The sequence below is a fragment of the Paroedura picta genome, chromosome 1 (genome assembly GCF_049243985.1).
Source record: "Paroedura picta isolate Pp20150507F chromosome 1, Ppicta_v3.0, whole genome shotgun sequence".
NCBI lineage: Eukaryota > Metazoa > Chordata > Lepidosauria > Squamata > Gekkonidae > Paroedura > Paroedura picta.
Window position 1 is genome coordinate 11341780 of NC_135369.1, and position 24420 is coordinate 11366199.

The 24420-nt window shown below is 52.9% G+C and overlaps 1 protein-coding gene across 2 annotated transcripts in view; it reads right to left on the reverse strand.

Annotated features, from left to right (window-relative positions):
* The window catches only part of CRTC2 (CREB regulated transcription coactivator 2), a 53224-nt gene extending 29418 nt beyond the window's left edge, over nt 1-23806 (reverse strand). For both annotated transcript variants that reach the window (XM_077321356.1, XM_077321345.1), the window contains exons 1-4: nt 23534-23806; nt 8658-8759; nt 3901-4017; nt 3606-3667 (exon numbers count right to left, since the gene is read on the reverse strand). In XM_077321356.1, the coding sequence (XP_077177471.1) occupies nt 3606-3667; nt 3901-4017; nt 8658-8759; nt 23534-23764 (512 nt within the window). In that variant the 5' untranslated portion in view covers nt 23765-23806. The remainder of the gene's footprint in view (nt 1-3605; nt 3668-3900; nt 4018-8657; nt 8760-23533) is intronic.
* Nucleotides 23807-24420: the final 614 nt, after the last annotated feature.

Below are 24420 nucleotides of genomic sequence, written 5' to 3' on the forward strand. Positions count from 1 at the left end.
CTGCTGCAGCGGGAGCGCCCTGCCACTCTGCTGCCGGCTCACCTATGGTGCTCTCCAGGAGCCGCCATGGCTAGGGCTCCCCCTCGGCGTGTCACTGCACAGCGGGAGACGGGAAGTCTGGGGCACCGATGGGAAAGCAAGTGAAGCAGGGCCTCAGGCGGTGACGTCCCTCGGCAAAAGACTACCCCCCCCCCATGGGGCCTCAGTAAAATTGTCAAGCGTTGACCGGTCCCCGGTGATAAAAAGGTTGGGGACCACTGTTCTAAAGGGTTTGACCCCCTTAACCTCCCCCTGATCTGCGAGAATGGAGCTGTCATCCAGGAACAGCATGGGCACATAACCGGAATGTACCACTGGTGGTGCTTGGTGGGGGGAGGAAGGAGAGATGCCGTTCCTTGAGCTTACCCTCGGAAGCAGAGCGGCTCCTGGCCCAGAGAGGCCAGGGGAGGAAGCGGGTTTCGAAAGCGCCTTCCTGTCTTGGGCAAAAGGCCCTGCTCTTGGAAACGGCTACCTGGAGACGGAACCTACGGCACGGCTTGGCCTCCGGACGGGGAGAGGCAGGATAAAGCAGCGCGCTCATGATCGGGCACAAAGCCCCACCTCCCCCTTGGGGGGGTATTGACTTCACTAACGCCCCGGTGGGGATCCAAAGCAGCCGGCATCACTCTCCTGCCTTCTGTTTCTCACAACTGCCTTGTTAGGTATGCCAGGCTGGACCCAGGTCGCCCAGTGAGCAGCCAATGGCAGAGCGAGGATTCGCACCTGGGTCCCCCAGATCCTAGTTGATCTTCCAACCACTACACCCCACTGGCTCTCACTCTTCTGGGATGGCGGTGTTGGAGGGGCCGCAGTGGGAGGCCTCCTGGGGTACTGGCCCTGCTGGTGGGCCTCCTGGTGGCCTCTCAGTTTTGGCCACTGTGTGACATGGAGAATGTAGAAGTGGGTGGACCATTGGCCGGATCCAACATGGCTTCGCTTATGTTCTTGGTCATGGGGGACAAGAGTAGGTTCGCTTCCAGAGCTCCGACTCCACTAGTGGACCTCCTGATGGCCCCTGAGTTTTGGCAACTGTGTGACACAGAGGGTTGGACTGGATGGGCCATTTGGCCAGATCCAACATGGCTTATTTTATGTTCTTGGTGCATGGGGAACAAGAGTAGGAGGGCTTCCAGAGCTCCGACCCCACTAATGGACCTCCTGATGGCCCCTGAGTTTTGGCAACTGTGTGACACAGAGTGGTGGATTGGACGGGCCATTGGCCTGATCCAACATGGCTTCTCTTATGTCTGGGGCGGGGATGCTCTGTCTTCTTGGTCCTTGGAGGGCACGAATGGGAGGGCTTCTGGAGTTCTGGCCTTGCTGGTGGACCTCCTGATGGCCCCTGGGTTTGGTCACTGTGTGACACAGAATGGTGGACTGGAGGAGCCACTGGCCTGATCCAACATGGCTTCTCTTATGCTCTTATGTCTGGGGCGGGGATGCTCTGTCTTCTTGGTCCTTGGAGGGCACGAATGGGAGGGCTTCTGGAGTTCTGGCCTTGCTGGTGGACCTCCTGATGGCCCCTGGGTTTGGTCACTGTGTGACACAGAGTGGTGGACTGGAGGGGCCACTGGCCTGATCCAACATGGCTTCTCTTATGCTCTTATGTCTGGGGCGGGGATGCTCTGTCTTCTTGGTCCTTGGAGGGCAAGAATGGGAGGGCTTCTGGAGTTCTGGCCTTGCTGGTGGACCTCCTGATGGCCCCTGGGTTTGGTCACTGTGTGACACAGAGTGGTGGACTGGAGGGACCACTGGCCTGATCCAACATGGCTTCTCTTATGCTCTTATGTCTGGGGCGGGGATGCTCTGTCTTCTTGGTCCTTGGAGGGCAAGAATGGGAGGGCTTCTGGAGTTCTGGCCTTGCTGGTGGACCTCCTGATGGCCCCTGGGTTTGGTCACTGTGTGACACAGACTGGTGGACTGGAGGGGCCACTGGCCTGATCCAACATGGCGCAGTAATGCTCTATACGGGGCAGTGATGCTCTATCTTCTTGCCGCTTAGGTGGCAACAGTGGGAGGGGCTTCTGGAGTTCTGGCCCCACTGTGAGACCTCCTGATAGAACCTAGGTTCCCGCCATTGTGTAACCGAGTGCTGGCCTGGAGGGGCCTGCCATTACGTCTTCCCTTATGAGGGAACAGCGTAAAGCCCAACAGCTTTGGGCTTTAAGAAGCTGACCACCTTGCTGAGTTTAAGGGCCATCCTGCCTCTTCTAGGACCCCAAAGCAAATCCCCACTGCTAACAAAAGGCCTTGGGCAACCTGTGCTACTTCAGAGGTGCCTACAACGACAGCTAGAAGGAGAAACCAGACCAAGACGGGAGGACAAAGGGCAAACGTGCACGAATGTAGGATGGTCAGGTTTTTGGAAGCAGCCTCATCCCTGAAAGTATGGGAGGTGGGGCCTAGGAGTCTAAGGGGCAGTGTGTGACCAATCAGAAGCAGAGATGGTGCAACTGGGTGGAGTCAGGTGATGGCCAATAGGAAGAAGAGCAGGGCGGAGCCTTGTTGATAAGGCCCATTGGACGGTAAAATCAAGCAGGAAATATTCCGCCCCCTTTGATGCTGGCCATTCAGTCATCACCTGGGACAAAGATGGCCAAACTGCATCTCTCCAGATGTTCATGGCCAAAGAACCGGTCCTGCCTCTGAGGCTGGGAGGGGCGAGGGCTCTGGTTTCTACCATCAGGTGCCCCCCGCAACGATTTAAGAAGCCACGTGGTTCTTCTAGCTGGGGGGAGAGGGGAGCACCACCAAGTCGCAGCTGGCTTACAGCAAATGGAGTTTTGAAGGCAAGAAGAAAAGCTGGTTAAGGGTATTGTACCCCGCTCTGAACTACCCGAAGGAGTCTCAAAGCCAGGGGTAGTCAAACTGCGGCCCTCCAGATGTCCATGGACTACAATTCCCAGGAGCCCCTGCCAGCATTCGCTGGCAGGGCCTCCTGGGAATTGTAGTCCATGGACATCTGGAGGGCCGCAGTTTGACTACCCCTGCTCAAAGCGGTTTACAAGTGCCTTTCCTCCCACTCCCCGCAAGAGGCACCATGAGAGATAAGTGAGGCTGAGAGAACTCTGAGGGAACTGAGGTTGGCCCAAGGATGCACGGGGAAGGAGGAGCAGGGAATTCTCCAGATCAGAGGATGCCACTCTTAACCACGCTCCTAACCACACTGGCACGTGATGCTCAGAGGTGGTTTTGCCCACTTCCCCTAGCCCCCCTGGACTTCCTGGCCACTCTCCAACCCAAGGACTATCTGGGGGATGAGATCTGAGACGTTGGGGCTAAGCTGTGTCGTCAGCCAGCCCAGGCCAGACCCCAACGTGGGGAGCGTTGAAGCCACCCCGCCTCTGAAGCTGTGGGTTCGGGGCCCGCAAGCACGTTCTCTGCTCCCCGCCGTCCTGAAACCAGGAATTCAGAGAGCTCAGACCCGCATCCCGATGGGAAGGCCGCTGCTGCAATGCCTGCTCCCCGCTCGTGCTGAAAACAAGTGCTGGAATCGAAAGAGAGCTGGGCAGAGGGGAAAGGGGGGACCCACGCAAACCCGCAGATACAGACAGAGCTAACTTTACCTCCTCCAGCTGGGTTCGGCAGGAGGCGAGAGGTACGCGGGGCTGTAGGGGGAGCTATCCACGTGAGGAAGGAGGCATTAAGGAAGACACAGGCTCAGAGGTGGGGCGGGAGTGGAGGGGGAGGAGGGGCTGCGAGGACGAGAAAGCAAACACCCCAACACAGGGAGTTCCCACTAATGCCTCTTTCATTCCCCGGAGCTTGGGGGGGGGCTCCACCCCTCCCATGGCGTGTGGGGCAGGGAAGCAAGCAGGAGGGAAGGAGGGGAGAAGAGCATCTTCGCGACCCAAAGGATATCTGACGCATGTAGCGGGAGACCGGAGACACCATGCGCCGGGGGTCCCGCTGCACCCTTTCCACCAAGCCGTGGTGCCGCGTGCCCCGGGCTGAATCCAGAGGCGAGTGGAGGGAGCCCTGCAAGGACAGAGAGGAAGGAAAGCCAGAGTTAGGGGAGGGCGTCAGACCAAGCATCCGAAGCAGGGATGGAAAAGTATCTTAATTCTATGGTCACCTGTTAAACTTATATTTACCGTTGGAATTGTTATTGACATATTGTTGTTGCTGTTACTGATGTATAACGTTTTATGTATCCCATAACGTTCCCATGTAACTGGGGACTGGGCTGTATGGGAGGACGGTTTAAAAATCGGAATGAATGAATGAATGAATGAATGAATGAATGAATGAATGAATGAATGAATGAATGAATGAATGAATACTAAACAAAACGCAGATCCCCGTAACTACACTACAAATGGGGATTGTAATTTATATAGCTAAGAATATTACAACTGAAGCTAATAGAATAAAGAATGTGTAAGCCAGCCTTTCTCCACGTTTTTACCACTAAGAAACCCCTGAGACATTCTTCAGGCTTCGAGAAACCCCCAAAGTGATGCGATTGTGTAGAATATGGTTCGTAAGCAGAGCTGTGGACACGCCCACCTGAAGCTCCTCCCCTTTTCACCCCCTCCAGCCCCATCATCGGCCATTGGGTGGGGGGGGGGGGAGAGCAGGCCGGCATGACCGTGTTTGGTTGTATCACCCAATAAATATTTGACAAATGTGAAAAATGTAGACCCCCTTCCCAAAGTCTATAAAAGTCTACTAGTCTATTAGACCAGCACCCACTCACTCCTAGTGGAAGACGACTCCGCCTCCGTCTGGACCGTCTGAACGAGGTGGGATGGGATAAATTATTGGTGTTTTTGTCCACTTGCTTGTTGTTTTTTTTGTAAATTGGGGTTTTATGGGGGTTTACTGTATTTTAATGTTTTATTCTGTGAACCGCCGAGGGTTCCGAGGAAATGTGGCGGTATATAAATCAAAATAATAATAATAATAATAATAATAATTAATATTAATAAAATTAATAATATTAATAATAACATTAACATTAATATCAATAATATAAACATTAATTCCCTCCCGCCCATTTGGGATGCCTTTCCAGGGCTGTCAAGAAACCCCAGGTTGAGGAAGCCTGATCTCAGCTGACAACTGTATGACAAACTTTTCTTCGAGAGGCCTTTGTATTCTTGCGTATAGCCAGCAACAAGGCAGATCGAGGGGTGCTTTCTCCCTATGGTTTGATCCTGTGTATCCTTTTTTGTATATCAAAACTTTTGAATATCAACTTTTTAAAACTGTATTTATTTCTTTTGACTGTCCAGCAAGAGTCCCGGGGTGGCTAATGACATGCAGACACTGCATTCCTTTGTGTCTTTCAAGACGCAGGAGAGCCGGCTTTTTGTACCCCGCTTTCTACTTCCCGAAGGAGTCTCAAATCAGCTTGTAAACCCCTTTCCCTTCGTCTCCCCAAAACGGACATCCTGGGCGGGAGGGGAGGCTGAGAGAGCTCTGAGAGAACAGGGACTGACCCAAGGTCACCAAGCCAGCAGCATTTGGAGGAGGAGCGGGGAATAATATAATAATAATAATTTATAACCTGCCCCTCCCTAAAGGCTCAGGGTGGTCAACACCCTCCATAACAATAAAATGACACACTAGTATCATTCATTGTCAGAAACATTCACATGATCAATTAGTTTACACTCTTAACTGTTCCACATAATATTTCTGGTAAGGCCTTGGAGGAGGAGAGTGTCTCATGGCTTAAGTGCCACTCAGCACTGTCCCGCCCCTGAGTGCCTTCTCCTCCAACTGGCTTGCCTGTCTGTCCAGCAGCCAGCCGATTGCCTTCTGTCCCCCACCCCTGACCACCCCCTCCTCCTTCCACTTCCCTCTGAGGCTCGGAGGCTGCAGATCCCTGCCCTGTGAGAGCTGCCCCTGCCTGCCTGCAGCTTTTCCAGATCCTGGGGGGAGGGGGAGGCCGTCTGCAGAATTCTTTCACCCCTCCCCCCCAGTGTATTCCTGAAGGCAATGGGATTGCCCCCTAGTTTAATATAAAATCATTCCAAAGCCACCGTCTCTCCTCTAGTAAGAGGGGCGGATGTTAACATACATTAACAGTCCGGTGATAGTTTGATGGACGTTTTGAGCAGGGAGGCCAGAACTTCGATGCCGTTCCCAGCCTTGACCAGAATCAAACCGGGTTCTCCGGAACAGAGGCTGCCGCTCTTAAACATGACACTGAGCTGGCTCTAGAGGGAGAACTATTCCCACACCGGCCAACCCTCACAGCAGATGGTGGCCAAGGGAGGAAATCCGGTAAAGGCTTGTGGGGCATGCTCAAAAAGGGTGTGGCGGAAGTCCCTTCCCAATAGGGCCCCTTGAGAGCACCCCCTCTTCCAGGGCAATGGAAAATACCCTCGAGTCACAGCGGATTTATGGTGATCCTGTCAGAGACGGATTCCCAACCATGGCTCCGGGGAAACCTGGGGTTCCACAAGAGCTCCCCAGGGGATCTGCAGCCTTTCCCAGACATTTGGATGGCTGCTGACATCACTAGAGCCCACTTCCTCTCTTGCTCCACGGGCCAAGTCACTTTCTCCATAATGGAAATGGTAAATGGTTGACTGATTGACTGGCTGGCTCCCGCACCTTCTTACTCTCCCACCCACTTTTCTGAAGGGGCATGTTGCTACTTCCAGGGTTCCTCAAAGCCTGAAAAATATCCCAGGGGCTCCTCCATGGCCAAAGGGTTGGAAAACGTTTCTGTAGGGCTGACCCTGCTTAGCTTCTGAGATCTGGCAAGAACAGGTTGACCTGAGACATCCAGGCCGAGGCTCCTGCTTGCAGAGGACAGGAGAAGAGGCAGCACCATCCGAAGACTTGAGGCAGGACCTGGTAGAATCTACCCCGTGGGAGCTTCCCCCAAATACAACCACCCTCCTCTAGATACAAAGGGCATCTCATGCACTGGGGGAGATGCTCTTCTTGGCAGAGGAGAAGAAGAGCCATTTTTTTTGTGTCCCGCTTTTCACTACTCGGAGGACTCTCAGAACAGCTTACAAGCACCCTTCCCTTCCTCTCCCCACAACAGGTACCCTGTGAGGTAGGTGAGGCTGAGAGAGCTCTGTGAGAACCGAGACTGGCCCAAGGTCACACAGCATGCCTCTCGTATCTCAGAGGGGCAGAGGGAGCTCTGTGAGAACTGCTCTGCGAGAAGAGCTGGCTGCTGTGTGGAGCCTGGTTCTCCATATTAGAGGCCGCCGCTCTTCAAGACAACATCACGATAATTCTCTCAGAGCGGATCCGGGAAGAGGATCCAGTGGACGGGCAGCTCAAAGGGAAAAGGGAACCTTTATACTGAGCACACCTCCCTCGAACCCACTGCTCTTAAGGGGGGAGGGGGAAATACAGATTAACAGTAGGAAGGCTGCCCCCAACCCTTTCTTCATCCCCTATACACAGCTGCCATATTTAATATTTAAAATCATGAGGTAAAAATTTTTCCTCATGCCCGGCTCCAACACCCCATGGCAGAACTGACAAACCCCCACTGATGGGAATTTAGTGAACCGCTGGCCTTTTCTGACATCCAAACTCCGGCTTTCCTCTCCTGCGTCAAAACCAGACCCACTCAACCCCACTTTTCCCCCTCAGAGTTGTACGACGGGCCGCAATTCGGCTCTCTCCCCGTCTCCTGTTTCGAACAGCCTCCTGTTGTACAACTTTTTTGAGCAAAAATTCCAGCCGGTTGTGATTTCTCAGAATGGAGATGGCAACCACAAAGGAGGCTGCCCCTGTATAATTTCTGCCCGTCACATAGCCGTGCAAGGCTGCCCTTGGAAAACAGAAGCCGACTTTCTTCAAGCCTACCCTGCATGCCAGCTTGAGGTAGCGGTTAAAAGAATGGCAGCCTCTAATCTAAAGAGCCGGGTTTGATTCCCTGCTCCTCCACATGCAGCCAGCTGAGTAACCTTGGGCTGGTCACAGTCCTGTTAAAGCCGTTCTCACAGAACATTCCTGTCGGACTTCTCTCAGCCCCACCTACCTCACAAGGTGTCTGTTTTGGGGAGAGGAAAGGAAGGCGATTGTAGGTCGCTTGGAGACTCGTTTGGGTAGTGAAAAGCGGGGTATGAAAATCAATTCTTCCTCTTCTATCTATCTCCCTATAAGGGGCAGAAGCCTCCAGCCTGCAATGGCGGAAATCAGGGTACAAGCAGTCAGACCTCTGCTGCTCAGCTCTGATAACGGTGGTAACCTGGAAGGTGGCCTTTTTGGTGTTGGCACCAAACATCTGTCTCCAGGGTGATCCGCTGTATCCCCTTCTTTTTTATATAAGAATTTTTATTTTTATAGAGATATACAGAGAAGAAGGATAGAGTTTGGTTACAATATATCCCCATCCCTCAAACTCCCACAATCCCTTTCTTCCTTGCTCCTAGCTTCATTCATCCCCTTCTATTACTGTCTTCCACCAATAGGCAAAGATGATTTTGCTTCATTTGACATTCCTCTTCTCGAAACTTCCTTACTGCCTCAATATTTTGTCTAATGATTTCGTACGTATTTTAGCTCTGGCTTTAACTCATTCTACGGTTTTTAAGACATGAATGTGTTGTGCAACTTGCAATGTCTTAACGGCGGTGGCAGCAGAAAAGGTGAGACATGCATTTTTATACACGGCAAAACAAAGAACAAAATACCTGAAACTCAGAGGGGCCGCTTCCGATCTGGTTGACGTTGGGCAGGGAGCCGCCGTAGTAAGGTCCACGTCGGTGTGCCAAACGCAGCTTCTGGGCCTGCAACTAAGCAAAAAAAAGTTTAATTCTAGACATAAACTTTCCTATGCACGCACACTTCTTCAGATAAATACACATAGTGCATGTGCACAAAATCATATATTCAGAATCCAACTTTGTAGACCTTAAAGCTGCCCCTGGACTCAAACTTTGTTCTATTGCTTCAGGACAACAGTGCTACCCACCGAAGCCTGAAATGGTCACGGCCGTTCCTTGGTTTGCTCCCCACCTCAGTTTCTTGGCGGTGACTTCATCCCACAGGGTAATCATGGGAACGGAAGCCCACCAGTGAGGGGAAGCCCACCACCTCCTTAGGCAGCTGATTCCACAGCTCAACTACTACTACCAGTGTGAGAGGCAATGTGGTGGAGTGGCTAAGAGCGGCGACCTCTAATCTGGAGAAACAGTGTTCGATTCACTGTTCCTCCACCTGCAGTCAGCAGGGTGACCTTGGGCCAGTCACAGTTCTGCTAGAGCTGTTCTTGCCGAGCAGTTCTCCTAGAGCAATTCTCTTACTCAGCCCCACATCCCTCACAGGACGTCTGTTGTGGGGAGAGGAGAGGGAAGGTGCTTGTAAGCCAACCTGGGTCCCCTGCCCTTCCCACCCCTTCCCACCCCCTCCAGGCCCATCCTTGGTCATTCGGGGAGGGGGTGAAACAGGTCGACATGACCGTATCTGGTCATATCACGAAATAAATATTTAACAAACTTTAACAAAAGATTTTAAAAAATCAATTAACTCCCACCTGTTTGGGAAACCCTTCGAGGGCCATCCAGAAACCCCAGGGTTTCACAAAAACCCGAGAGCTGTACAATCCTACAGACTGCAGGTGTGGCCAAACGGTGGCTCTCCAGATGTCCATGGACTACAACTCCCATGAGCCCCTGCTGGCAGGGGCTCATTGGAATTGTAGTCCATGGACATCTGGAGAGCCACCGTTTGGCCACCGCTGCCATAGAGGCTACCGTCCAAAGCAGCTGTTTCCTGTGGAGGAGCTCTCTTGGTAACCTGAAGATGCATTGTAGCACCGGGAGATCTCCAGGCACGGAGGGGAGATTGGGAACTCGCCTGAGAACAGGAGCGTCCGCCACGAGGCAGGGGGGGGAGTGGGCAGAGAGCTGCTCGGCAATGCTGTGACACACCGAGGCCTTATCTTATGCAACGTACACAGAGTTTGGCGCCAGATGCATCTGAGGAAGTCATAACAAAACCCTGCAAGGCCTAAAGAGTCCACCAACCGTCGTAACCCGCAGACAGGGAAAAGGTACTTGGGTCTACCCACACACGAACACACACACACACACGGCTGAGTCATTCATAGTGCAATCGTAGGCAATCATCACAAGGACGGAAAGAAATAAAACATGAGGCCATTCTACAAAGGAGCCTGTGCTGATCACTCAGGGAGGATGCTTACAAGCTGCAGGGAAGCAGCAGTAAAACAACCCTGTAAGGTAGGCCTAGTCTGGGACATCCAGGTCTCGGACAATAACTACCATAGGTCCTGGTTAGTTCCCGGATGGGCGACTACCAAGGAAGTCTGCGTGGAGATGAGTCTGATCCTGCCAGATCTGGGAAGCTAAGCAGGGTCGGCCCTGGTTCACGTAGGGATGGGAGACCGCCCAGGGATACGGGGTTCATTAGGCAAAGGCGGACAATGGAAAGCTGCCTCTGTTTGTCTCTCACCTTGAAAAGTTGATGGGGTGGCGGTAAGATGTGATTGCTGTCCTTAACTAGGTTAAAGGTAGCCCTGTTGAAGAGGGGGCCAACTTGCTTCCTGCAGCTTAAGAGACAAGGGCTAGGAGCCAGGGGCTCAGATGGCAAGGAAGGAGGTTCCACTTAAATATCAGAAAGCGTTTTCTGAAAGGGGGGGGGCGCTGTTCGGAGACAGAATATGTTCGGAGACAAGGTGGTGGAGACTCCTTTGTTAGGGTTTTTAAAGAGGGGATTGGATGAGGGTCAGGAGGGTGATTTTTAAATCCCCCAAAAGGTGGGGGGGCTCCCCCTCACTGGCAGTCTTCAAGCAAAGGTTGGAGACACACTTTTCTTGGATGCTTTAGGATGCTTGAGGCTGATCCTGCGTTGAGAAGGGGGTTGGACTAGATGGCCTCTATGGCCCCTTCCAACTCTAGGATTCTATGATCCTGCGTTGAGCAGGGGGTTGGACTAGATGGCCTGTGTGGCCCCTTCCAACTCTGTTTCTATGGTTCTATGATGGTCCTTTGGGGGTCTCTTCCAGCTCTATGTGGTTCTCATGTCAGCTGTGACCACGTGGCGCTTCCCACTTCCCCCACCGAGGCATTACCAATGGCCATAACCGAAACTGGGCAAGGAGAACGCGAGAAAATTGCAGCGGCCAAGAAGGTGAGATTCAAACCTGGCTCTTAAGAAAAAAAATTGGCCAAAGAGGCGAATGCGTGACACACACAGCTTTGTGGCACCTGACCAACCACGGAGGCGAGGGTGAACGCGACGGAGGTTGTGACAGAGCCCCGGTACGTGACAAAAAGCTACTGCGCTCGCCCGCTCCTAATCCTGCATCGCCCTTATCACGCTGGGTATCTAACCAGCTATCTGACCCCAGCTGACCATCCCTTCCCACATTTCGCCACCGCAGGCTGGGTCGAGAGAATCCCGAGCCCTTTGGCGGCAGGGGAAACTACTCTAAGAAAGGAACCGCACCCAAATGCGTTTTATTTGCCTGATTCAGGGGAAGCATGCAGCGAGAGGGGAAAGTTTCCATGCGTATGCCTTCCTTTTTCGGGTTACTGTGACATAAGTTGGGGGGGTCAATTCCTGGCAAATAGATGGGGAAGAAATGGAGATAGTGACAGATTTTATTTTCCTGGGCTCCAAGATCACTGCAGATGGGGACAGCAGCAAAGAAATTAAAAGACGCTCCTGGGGAGGAAAGCTATGGCAAATCTAGACAGCATCCTAAAAAGCAGAGACATCACCCTGCCAACAAAAGTGCGTTTAGTCAAGGCTATGGTCTTCCCAGTTGCAATGTATGGCTGCGAAAGTTGGACCATAAGGAAGGCCGAGCGTCAAAGAATTGAGGCTTTTGAACTCTGGTGCTGGAGAAGACTCTTGCGAGTCCCTTGGACTGCAAGGCGAACAAACCGGTCAGTCCTAGAGGAGATCAGCCCTGCCTGCTCCTTAGAAGGCCAGATCCTGAAGATGAGACTCAAATACTTTGGCCACCTCAGGAGAAGGAAGGACTCCCTGGAGAAGAGCCTAATGCTGGGAGCGATCGAGGGCAAAAGAAGAAGGGGACGACAGAGAATGAGGTGGCTGGATGGAGTCACTGAAGCAGTCGGTGCAAACTTAAATGGACTCCGGGGAATGGTAGAGGACAGGGAGGCCTGGAGGATCATTGTCCATGGGGTCGTGATGGGTTGGACACGACTTCGCACCTAACAACAACAACAAAGTTGGGGGTGGGTGGGGGAGAAACGTCGCTAGAAATCACAAGCTGTCCCTAGTTTAAGGAAAGGGATGAAACAGAAGCATTAGAACATCAATGGACCTTTAGCTAGATAGAACTTCCCTCTGTTAAGGCAGCATGCTCTGAAAGGTGCATTAAAGCCCTCCAACTTCTGGCTTATAGAATCACAGAATCCAAGAACTGGAAGGGACCCTGATGATGATGTCATCCGTTCAGTCGTGTCCGACCCTTGGAGATTCAATAGGAAAGTCTTCGCCATGTGCCCCCGTCTCTGACTGCTTCTGTTAGTTGGTTCATGGTCATCCCTGTATTGGCTTTGATCGTGTCTTGCCAGTGGGTCGCTTGGCAGCCACGTTTCCTTTTGCCATTGACTATGCCGAGGATTAATGATTTTTCTAGAGAGTTTGATCGCATGACGTGTCCAAAGTAAGTGAGCTTTAGCCATAATATCTTGCCTTCTAATGACATAGGGACCCTACAGGCCATCCAGTCCCACCCCCTGCTCAGTGCAGGGTCAGCCTCAAGCATCCAGGATCTCTCCAGCTGCTGCTTGAAGACTGCCAGTGAGGGGGAGCTCCCCACCTCCTTGGGCAGCCCATCCACTGCTGAACTACCTGGACTGAATTTTTCCCCAATGTCTAGCTGGTAGAAGTTCTCCATGTAGTTTAAACCCATTAATTTGGGGTCCTTTCCTCTGCTGCCAGCAGGAACCTCTCCCTGCCCTCCTCTAAGTGACAACCTTTCAAAAAAGACAGCATCTGAGCATATTTTATGTTGCTCATAGCATTCTTGTGTATTTTCTACTGAGATTCTAATGCATTGTTTTTAATTGACCTTACGCACTGCACGATAAGAGCTGCATTTAATGTATTGGCATGAGAATAATTTTTAGATTTCTCAACCACTTTGGCGCCTAGTTGGTTTTATAGGTTGGGTTCGATACTCTCCCCTTTCCTTTTTGGCTTTCAGTTGATTCAATCTAGGACCCGCTGCCTTGTCCCTCTGGTGGTCCACGGTGTCTGCCTTTCAAAAAAAAAATTAAATAATAATAATAATAAAGAATCTACCTTCTTCCTGTCTGATTTCCTCACCACGCAGTATTCTAGAAAAACTCGAAGAACTTTTTTCTCTTCATCGTCAGCCTTAAAGTCTCCTGTCCAAGTTCTAACTGGGGCTGACCCTGCCTGGCTTCCAAAACCTGTCAAGATCAGGCCAGCCTGGACCGTAGCGCTACGGCCACAGTACGACAAGGGCTGCTGCCACCCATTGCAAGGCTGACAAAGAGGTTTGAGCCCTCGAGAAAAGGCTGTTTGAGGAAGACAGATGATGGTCAGGTGGTGGGAAAGGGCACAGTGTTAGATGCCATTAGAATAATTGCAAACGGGAAGAGGAAGAGGAGGGAGAAGAGGAAGAGGAGGAAGTGGAAGATTAGGAAGAAGAGGTGGAGGAGGAAGGTTGGTTTGTATATCCTACTTTTCTCTACCCAAACGAGTCTCAAAGCGGCTTACAATCACCTTCCCTTCCTCTCCCCACAACAGACATCCTGTGAGGGAAGTGAGGCTGAGACAGCCCTGATATTACTGAAGAAGAAGAGTTGGTTCTTATATGCCGCTTTTCTCTACCCGAAGGAGTCTCAATGCGGCCTCCAGTCGCCTTCCCTTTCCTCTCCCCACAACAGACACCCTGTGTCCTGAGATTCCTGCTCAGTCAGAGCAGCTTTATCAGTGCTGTGGCAAGCCCAAGGCCACCCGGCCAGCTGCACGTGGGAGAGTGGGGAACCAAACCCAGCTTGCCGGATTAGAAGCCGCCACTCTTAACCACTACACCATGCTGGCATGGCCCGCCTGCCTCTCCCAAGGAAACCGTCCTTCGCCCAAACTTCCAATCTGTACAGCCCGCCTTTCTCTCAAGAGCTTCAAGGCAGGCTGCAAACCGTGAAAGACAACCCGTTCGGCTGCTCTGCCCACCAAGGCCAGAACACAGGAACATCCAAACTGTCTCAGCTGGAGGCTCAAAAAAGGCTTGGTGCAGCCTGGAAAAAGGCAGCCTGCAAAGAATGACTGCCACTAAATATTTTCTCATCCTTGCATGGGGCCTCGTTTCCTCGGGGCAGCTCTGAGCAGCTTTGAAGGCAGCCAGCGCTTTTACAGCTGGGAGGGCCGATCTCTGCCTCCCCTTTATCTCGCTGGGGAATCTAGCACGCCACAAACTTTTCTGGAAGGACTGGTTGGGGCAAAGCACGTGGGCCCGTCCCCCGGGGGGCATGGAATTAAAAAGCCCAAAGCCCCAGACGTCGGCAGCCCAACGGCAGGCTGAAAATTAACCGGCTGTTTGCTGCGTGGATGGGGAAGACCTCCTTCGGACCAGATTGCAAAATAATATATTATTATTATTATAATAAAACCGCAGTGCGGGAGGGGGCGGGCCAGCACAGTCCACGTTCTGTCTTCCGACCGCCGGAGGGCAGGCGGCGAATTCGGGTGCCAAAAGGAAACCTCGATTGTTGTTTAATAGTGAAGCAATCCTTGCTGGTGGTTACACAACACAGGGGCAGACGGAACAAGAGCAGGCCCAGAAACAGTTGGGATGAATATCTTTATGCCCCTGCTTTTCTCCGGGTTGGAACGGCCGATGCAGCTTGCTACGCAGATTTCTCTCCAGCGTGCAAAAGCTGCTTTCTCCCTCAGGGAAGACCCCGGCGGTTGAGAGGGTGGAAGGGGCTCAAGGTCCCCCGGAAAGCTTCAAAAGCAGAGCTGAGATTGCAGCCTGGGCCTCCCAAGATCTTAATTCGAGACCAGGCCGTCTCGACCAGGGTTTTGTGAAACCCTGTGGTTTCTTGGCTGCCATAGAAAGGTTTCCTGAATGTGGGAGTTATTCGTTTATTTATAATGGGATTTATATTACCGCTGCATCTAAATTCCATTTTACAGGTCTGTTCTGCACAAGTTGGATAATGCACTTTAGAAGGATCTTGTCCTGTTCCGCACAGGAAAAGCCAGCTGCAAATGCACCTTAAAAGCGCATTATCCCACGTGCACATAGGAGTCTTTAAGCACTTTGTTGTTGTTAGGTCCGAGGTCGTGTCCGACCCATCGCGACCCCATGGACAATGATCCTCCAGGCCTTCCTGTCCTCTACCATTCCCCGGAGTCCGTTTAAGTTCACACCCACTACTTCAGTGACTCCATCCAGCCACCTCATTCTCTGTCGTCCCCTTCTTCTTTTGCCCTCGATCGCTCCCAGCATTAGGCTCTTCTCCAGGGAGTCCTTCCTTCTCATGAGGTGGCCAAAGTATTTGAGTTTCATCCTCAGGATCTGGCCTTCTAAGGAGCAGTCAGGGCTGATCTCCTCTAGGACTGACCGGTTTGATCGCCTTGCAGTCCAAGGGACTTGCAAGAGTCTTCTCCAGCACCAGAGTTCAAAACTCTTTGACGCTCCGCCTTCCTTATGGTCGAACTTTCACAGCCATACATTGCAACTGGGAAGACCATAGCCTTGGACCCCCACAAACCGCGAGGCCACCTTTCCGCCTGAGTTCCGCCATAACAGCTTTGCTCGTCTGAGTAGTTTCCCCTGCAGGCACCGCCTTGCCAATGGTCAGCACTGATAAATGCCTGAGCCTTCTCCGTGGTAGCCCCCCGCCTCGAGGAATGGCCTGCCTGAGGTCAGAAAAGCCCCTCGCTTTCCTGCCTTTCCGTAAACGGGGCTTAACTGAATCACACAAGAGGCCAGGCAACAGCGTGGGACTTTCCAAATGCTTCGCAGAGTTACTTAGAAAAACCTTCAGGGACGGCGGTCTACACTATTGCATGTGGCTTGTGGGAACCCAGATCCCAGAATTCTGCAGATTTTCGTGTGTCGTGTCAACACAGATGCTTTCAGGTTTTAGACTTCCGGCTGGCCCTATATAAACCTAACCTCATTGCCCTGCTTATTGAGTTGATTGTATTGGCTTGGCCTGCCCAATCTGCCTTGAATCCAAGTACGAGTAGCTGACGGTAAATATCAGTGTCAGAAATCCAAAACTGCAATAAAGGCAGCAGATCAACCTTTCGCAAGTTTTTACCTGTTGAGAAACCCCCGATGGACTCTTTAGGATTCGAGAAACCCTGGAAGTGATGTGACCGTGCAGAATACGGGTGGGAAGCAGAGCTGTGTCCATGTCCACCTGGGGCCCTTCCCCCTCCAGCCCCCTGCAGGCCCATCACTGGCCATTCGGGGGGGAAATCAACATGACTATATATCAGGGGTAGTCAAACTGCGGCCCTCCAGATGCCCATGGACTACAATTCCCAGGAGCCCCCTGCCAGCATTCGCTGGCAGGGGGCTCCTGGGAATTGTAGTCCATGGACATCTGGAGGGCTGCAGTTTGACTACCCCTGCTATATATGGTCATATCACCCAATGTTTTAACTAATTTTAAAATCTATCAATATTTAGTTAGTTTCCTGCCAATGTCCGCAAGCCGGCTCGTGGCAGGCTACGAATTTAAAATCCCTATACAATAAAACTGCACCTCAGTTAAAATAGAGAAAAATAGCAATAAACCCAACACTGGCGGCACAAGCCGAGCATCCCACCTCCCATGAGTCCCGGTCAGCCAGCTCAGTCTGCGGTCAGTCTTAATGGCCTTCTACTAAAGAAGGGGGAATGAAGGGGGAAGACCCAAGACTGTTCCGGCCCTAGACTCGACCAAAGGCCTGATGGAAGAACTCCATCTTGCAGGCCCTGCAGAATTGTGACAGACCTAACAGGGCCCTCAGCTTGTCCTGGAAGAAGAACAATTGCTGCTTTTCTATCCAAAGGAGAGTCCTGATATTACCTGAAGGAGTCTCGAAGTGGCTTACAGTCGCCTTCCCTTTCCTCTCCCCACAACAGACACCCTGTGAGGGAGATGAGGCTGAGAGAGCCCTGAGATTACTGAAGAAGAAGAAGAGTTGGTTCTTCTATGCTGCTTTTCTCTACCCAAAGGAGTCTCAAAGTGGCTTACAGTCACCTTCCCTTTCCTCTCCCCACAACAGACACCCTGTGAAGGAAGGGAGGCTGAGAGAGCCCGGATGTTACTGAAGATGAAGAATTGGTACTTATATGCTGCTTTTCTCTACCTGAAGCTGCTTCAGCCCTGGCTGAATTAACTTCCACCCATTCAGGAAACCTTTTCAGGGCCTTCCAGAAATTGCCAGGGCTTCACAAAACCCTGGTTGAGAAAGCCTGCAGTAGATAATGGCAGCCCAAAAGGCTGTCCTTCAGCCACCCAAGACTCCTTCAGCCAACCTGAGACCCTGCCCCCCCTTTTCCTGCTGCTCGGGACCATACTGCGTGGGCCTGATTACCTGCCCTGCTTGCGGAAAGATCTATTGTGAATTTTTCCCCACTGGTTGCTCAGCAGCCCACGGCCCTTCGTGAACTTTTGCTCCCAGGCATGGAAAGCATAGCGGTTTTTTGTCTCTCTCGCCTGAGCATGCAGCGTGTGGGTTGACAGGCATGCCAATGGGCTCGAGAGGAGGGAAGAGGGGACTGGGCTCACGGTTTGCTGAGGTCGCCAAACCACAGACTGGGTTCCCTAACTGGAGGGGGAAATGCTGTTCTGCCACCTCTGGCAGAAAGGGTTGGGGGAAGGGGCTCTCTACCAGAAGCCAGAAAGCTGATTCTCTCTCCCCTTCAGCCCTCCCCTTTAGCTTCCGAGGATACACATCCCAAACAGTCTAGCACCAAAGCAGAGACACGGCCACACGCCGGGGGGGATGTTTGGGTGGGCCAAACTGTGGCTGTCCAGATGTCAGTGGACTCCAAGTCCCATGAGCCCCTGCTGGTCCATGCTGGCAAGGGTAGTCCACAGGCATCTGGAGAGCCACCCTGCTCTAGAAGAATCATTTGCGGTTCTCCGGTAAGGCTGGGAAAAGCCAGTGGTTTTCAGGGGGCCTAAAGACGGGAAGCTAGCCCTTGAGATTTTGCCTCTCATGCTCACCCAAGGTCAACAGGATGCAAGAAACATGTTCCAGCAACTGCCTTTTCTGCAAACTGAAGCCTGCTTTCACCTACAGCACGTGTAGGGGCTTGTGGGAATTGCTGGCAGAGGCTCGTGGGAATTGTAATCCATGAACATCTGGAGGACCACAGGTTGACTACCCCTGACCGACAGGACCCAGAGCTCTCTCCAAGCAGACAGGAGAATAGGCGTGTGCATCATCAGCCCCCGTGACTGGAGGACAGTATGGAGTGTCTGGATTGGATGAGCCCAGTCAGAATATAAATCACCTGGCCCCTTTTCTGCCCATGGCCAGTCAACAGACCAGCATCTTCTGCTCATTGCACGGGAATCTCCAGCCCTCTGTCGCACTGCAGTGACCCTGGGGTCCAAGTTCCAAGCCTGGATCCTGGGGCTGCCATGCACCCCGGCAACCTCGGCCAGGGCCAGAACTGACCGTATCAACCGAACTCTCCTCCGTTCCCCAGGATAACGGCACCCCCTATTGATCCCCCGTGAGCAGACCAGGCTTCTCGGAGACATTTTCCCATACTCTGCCCAGTCTAATTTTAACCTGTCTCTGAGGAACGAGCTTCCCAGGGGAGAGCTTTCCAACTGCATCCAGATCTGCTGGGGGATGGGGGCAGGCGCTCTGCCCGATATTCAACCTCCAAGGAGAACATCCACAAGGAGAGCTCTGAGTCGGCGTCTCCCCAGATTCTTTGAAAACAGGCTTTTGGGGTGAGCGTTTACGGCTAAAATAATATTTTCCAACCCGTTACTTCTCAGAGGTCCGCCGATGTTCGGAGCTCTGGAAAGCAGCAGTGGCTTCCAACAGACGTCTGGGAGTGTCAAACAGGACACGATTGGATGGTATGAATCTCTATATATGTAAATAGTGGTCCCCAACCCCGGTCCGCGGCCCGATGTTGGGCCGCCGGAGGCCGCGCCTGCCTCCCCCCCCTCCCCGCAGCGAGAAGATCACCAGGCTGCGAGCAAAGTGGCTCTGGTGGACACAAACGCACACGAGCAACAGCTCTGTGCATGCACATTTGCGTGGAGTTTGCAACTGCTGCAAAAGCGTGTGCGCGGCAGCTCCGCAGATTCGCGGCGCTGCAGCGCCTGCATGGCAGCCCTGCGCATTCGCATTTGTTCAGCGCTGCAGAGCGTGCGCGGCGCCCAGGCCATCAGCTCTCCCCCACCCCCGGAAGCAGTCCTCAAACTGGAAAAGGTTGGGGACCGCTGTATGTAAAGATATCCCCTGTGCAAGCACCGAGTCATGCCTGACCCTTGGGGTGACGCCCTCCAGCGTTTTCTTGGCAGACTCAATACGGGGTGGTTTGCCAGTGCCTTCCCCAGTCATGACCGTTTGCCCCCCAGCAAGCTGGGTACTCATTTTACCAACCTCGGAAGGATGGAAGGCTGAGTCAACCTTGAGCCGGCTGCTGGGATTGAACTCCCAGCCTCATGAGCAGAGCTTCAGACAGCATGTTGGCTGCCTTATCACCTTGCGCCACAAGTGGCCCATGAAATTTGATTCCAGCGGCACCTTTGAGATGAACAAAGATTTATTCAAGGCGTGAGCTTTCATGTACATGTAACTTCCTCAGACAAATGTATATTTTTTTACGGTAAGAGTTGATCTGCAATGGAATGGGCCACCCAGAGAACGGGTGAGGTCCCCTTCACTGGGCTGTCTTCAAGCAGCAGGTCAGGGATGTCCTAGGCTGAGGGGAACTGGACTGGATGGCCTTTAAGGACCCATCTAGCTCTACGATTCTAAGTTTGTCCCCCAAGCAAAGCAGCTTAGCAACTACTGCCTGCAGCCAGGTCAGCCTGGTGTGGCAAAAGCACAGAAGAGGCCAGCCTCCAAGTACCACAGAACTACTTGCTGTGACCCTGCATCCTCCTCCGAATTTTCCCACATGATGTCGCCTGACAAGTTTCATTCCATGTTGGTGCCTGGCTGACTCCTGGTGCCATTTGCACCCTCCCTGGAGAGGTGAGCGGCTTTGGGGCAGCCCTTTTCAGCAGCAGAAGCCAAACACGTGGCTGATGGGCTGCCACATGCTCCCACTAAGACCCCTGTAGGGCTGCTTGCCTCTCTGCTTCATCCCCAGGGATCCCCACTCGTCCTCACCCGGCTACAGAAGCATCCCTGTGCCAGTGTGTGGTATAATGGTTAAGAGTGGAGGCCTCTAATCAGGCGAGCTGGATTTGATTCCCCGCTCCTCCACACACAGACAGCTGGGTGACCTTGGGCTCATCACAGCCCTAGTCGTGCTGTCCTCACACAGCCTCCCCTCCCTCACAGGGTGTCTGTTGTGGGAAGAGGAAGGGAAGGTGATTGTAAGCCGCTTTGGGACTCCTTCGGGCAGTTAAAAGCGGGGTATAAATACCAACTCTTCTCCTTCCATATCTAGCTTCCATATTCCCTTAACACCTCCTCCAAATAAACCTCTGTCCTAATTTGTACTGACAATTAACTCAATGGGCCTCCCCAACAACAACAGCAAAAATCTACTCTTCCTAGAATATTCCCTGCCTCAAATAATGCATCTTACTTCATTTATACTCTGCATTCCTAGGTGGCTTGCCTTGTCCTCTTCATCCCCATTTCACCCTCCAAACAATCCTATTGACTCGCGACAACTCCTCCCCGGCCACCAATCTGCGTAGCCTTGAAGATGCTGCTGGACTCTGGCTCTTGTCTCCTACTGCGGACATTCCAACCCAGCTGCCCAACTTGATCTATCTGAAGAAGTGAGCCGTGACTCACAAAAGCTCCTCCCCTGCCAACAATTTTGTGAGTCTTGAAGGTGCTGCTGGACTTTTGCTCTTTTCTACTGCAATGCAACAACCCTATGAAGCAAAATAGGCTGAGAGAAAGAGAGAGAGAGAGACTGGTCCATAATTACACAGGGCGCTTCCACAGCAGGCCAGGGATTTGAACCTGGATCTCCCAGATGCTAGTCATACTCTCTAACCCCTAAACCACAATGGCGCTCTCTCTCTATAATTATGAACTCTACCCTGTTTACTTCATCAGACCCACTCAAAGTACTTCCCTCTCAACCCCAAATTAATTCTCTAGGTGTAATACACTCAGCCTGAATTTAATCGCCCCCCCCCCCGATTCTCCCCTCCTTTCAGATTTCCTACCCAACCCCATTGGCTCATCAGGCTGTTACACCCTCTGGACACCTTCCCTTGCTGTGAGAACACCTCCACTGCTTGATGCAATCCTGCCTATTTTTGCATCGGAGAAGGCAGTGGCCCCGTGGCCAAATTCCTGCCTGGCATGCAAGAATCATAGAAGAATCATAGAGATGGAAGGGACCACACAGGCTACCTTCTGGCTTATAGAATCACAGAATCCGAGAGCTGGAAGGGGCCCTGCAGGACATCTAGTCCAACCCCCGCTCCATGCGGGATCACCCTTAAGCATCCAGCAACAGGATCTGTCCAGCTGCTGTTTGAAGACCGCCAGTGAGAGGGAGATTAGGCAGCTCATTCCACTGCAGAATGAGACTAAGTGACCCTGCAGGCCATCTAGTCCCACCCCCTGCCCAATGCAGGATCAACCTAAAGCATCCAGGATATCTGAAGTATCTTCAAGTGTCTTGAAGACCACCGGTGTGGGGTAGCCCACAACCTCCTTAGGCAACAGATTCCACTGCTGAACTACTCGGACTATGAAAAACGTTTTCCTGATATCTAGCCGATATAGTTCTCCACATAATTTAAACACCTTTACTAAGGGTCCTCTTTTTTGCTGCTAACAGTAGCCCCAGGCTCCATTCCCAGCATCCCCAAACACAGAAAGAATCTGGAAGACTTCTTCCTGTATACTTCTATCCTTTGGCACAGAGAGAGTCCCACCTTTGCCGTGTTCCGCCCCCTGAAGATGCCAGCCACAGTTACAGGGATTAAAAACACCAGATTATGGTCACACAGCCTGGAACACCCAAAACCTTGTACCTGAAGTCTTGACCAAGCAGGTGGGTAGCCGTGTTGGTGTGAAGAATCACACATGTACGTGAAAGCATATATCTGGAATTCAGCTGTGTTGCTCTTAAAGGTGCCACGGGGCTCTTGAATAATCAGCACCAATCAAAGTATACAAGACAGGGTGAGACAACCAGTGGCATTGTAGCAGGCAAAGTTCTGTTTGCATCAGGCTTTATCTATTTACACCCCCAGTGTAACACTCCTCTTCTGCAAACAGCCCCCTCCCGATGGTCTGGCCGAATGCCATGCCCAAGACCCTCCCATCTCCCATGTTTAGTGGACTTACAGGCTGTCCCCTGGTTAATCTTAGTGTTTAATTTTTAGAACTTAATATGTAATTAATAAAGTATCAGCCTGTTTATTTTAATGTGTTGTAAACCGCTTCGAGCCCAGTGCGACAGAGGCGGACTAGAAACTGAGTAATTATAATAATAGTTATTTCAAAACACCTAAGTACATTGTAAAGGAACAGAAGTAAATTAAAGGGGCCAATCCCAAAGTATCACTCAAATATCCCTCTCCCTAATTGCCTCTCATCTGCTCCCCACCAAATGCTCTTTAATGAACCACAATCAGCCTCTTCATGTCCCCCTTCAGGGGACCCACTTCTCAGACCCCCCCTCCATTTTCACCCTCCCCCATTCAACACAAGCTCCCCACCAATATCCCCCCACTAACCTATTCCCCACAAATGCTTTAAAATTAAAACTTTACATTTCTCCTAGAGACCCGCCCCCAATACTCCCACATTAACCTCTTCCCTTTAAGAAACCTCCCAAGTGCTTTCAATTTAAAAGGAATTCTACTAATCTAGGCAGATTGCAAGTGGGTGGGCAGAAGGGATTGTGTCCATACTTGGCTCTTGTGGCCCTTTCTTGCATGCCCAGGGAATGCCAATCACCACTTTGAGATCAGATGATGAATTTTCCAGGCCAGACTGGCCAGAGAATCTGTTTTTTTTTTTTGGGGGGGGGGGGAATGAACCATCATCAGGGCATGGAATTGAGGGCCCTGTGGACGAGCAGGCAGGTAGTTGAGCCTCCCCCTGCAATCTGCAGTGGGCTGGACTAGATGACCCCGGGAGGCCCCATCCAACTCAATGATCCCGAGGTTCCCTCTCTCTCCCATTGGAGCAACAACCCCCCCCCCAAGGCAGAATTTCCCCCTTGCCAGGGATCCAGCCAATCACCGGGCGCCCCCCGCCGAGGCCGGCTCCCATTGGCTCCGCCGCCCCCGCTCCGTTCCATCGCCCTCCCCGCTCCCCGGCCGGATGTTGTTGCCCCTCAACCGTCCGCCGACCGGATGTGGCCCCCCAAAGGCGCCCCCCGAGCCCGCCCCCCCCGGAGCCTTACCCGGGTGGTGCCCAGCTCCATCATCACCTCCTCGAAGGCCGCCGTCTCCTCGGCCTGCCGCTGCTTCTGCAGGGCGATCTTCTCGCTGAACTTGCGCGGGTTGGAGGCGGCCGCGGCGGCCGCGGCCACGGCTGAGCAGGGCCCCCCGGCGGCAGCGCCGCCGCCGCCCGCGGACGACGAGGAGGAGCTCGGCCCGGCTCCCGCCGCGGCCCCCGAGCCAGACGCCGCCATCTTGGTCCGCCGCCTCCGCCTCACACCCGCCCTGTTCCGTCCCCCGCCCCCGACCGGGTCGCGGCCTTCGCCTCGCTCACTCGCGCGCCGCCGCACGCCGCCCCGGCGCGGAGCACCACGGGAAAGCGAGTTTGTTTACCTCCCGGCCGCGCAGGCGCCCCCAGCGGAGGAAACAAGCGGGGACTACCGCTCCCGGAGGGCTTCGCGCGCCGCGGGCTGCGGGGGAGAAAGGGACGCCGGGTAATGCAGTGCGCCGCGAGCCCAGAAGAGGCTGCGGAGGTGGCTGGTGGACTCGCGCCCCCGTCATGCACCGCGCGCCGTGCCCTGCAACCAGCTGGCCCGACACAGGCCCGGGTTGGGGAGTTTCCCGGGCTGGAAAGTGGCGCATGCTTTAATTTGGTGGGGAGCCGCCACGATGGCGAGGCTGTAGCCCGCGGGCTCGGAAATCGCAGGCAGGCGGAGCCTTGGCTGCAAAGAAGGGCTAGGCCCGGTTTGCAAATGAGTGTTAACAATGGCTGAAAGGAAGGATTTATAGCCCTGTTAGTGCTTTCAAGAGTCTCGGGCAAGTAGGCCTCTGACCATGCGCAGAGTGCTTTCCCCATAGGTCGTCCTAGATGGGAATTTTATATTGGGGGGCGGAGAGGGGAATTATATGA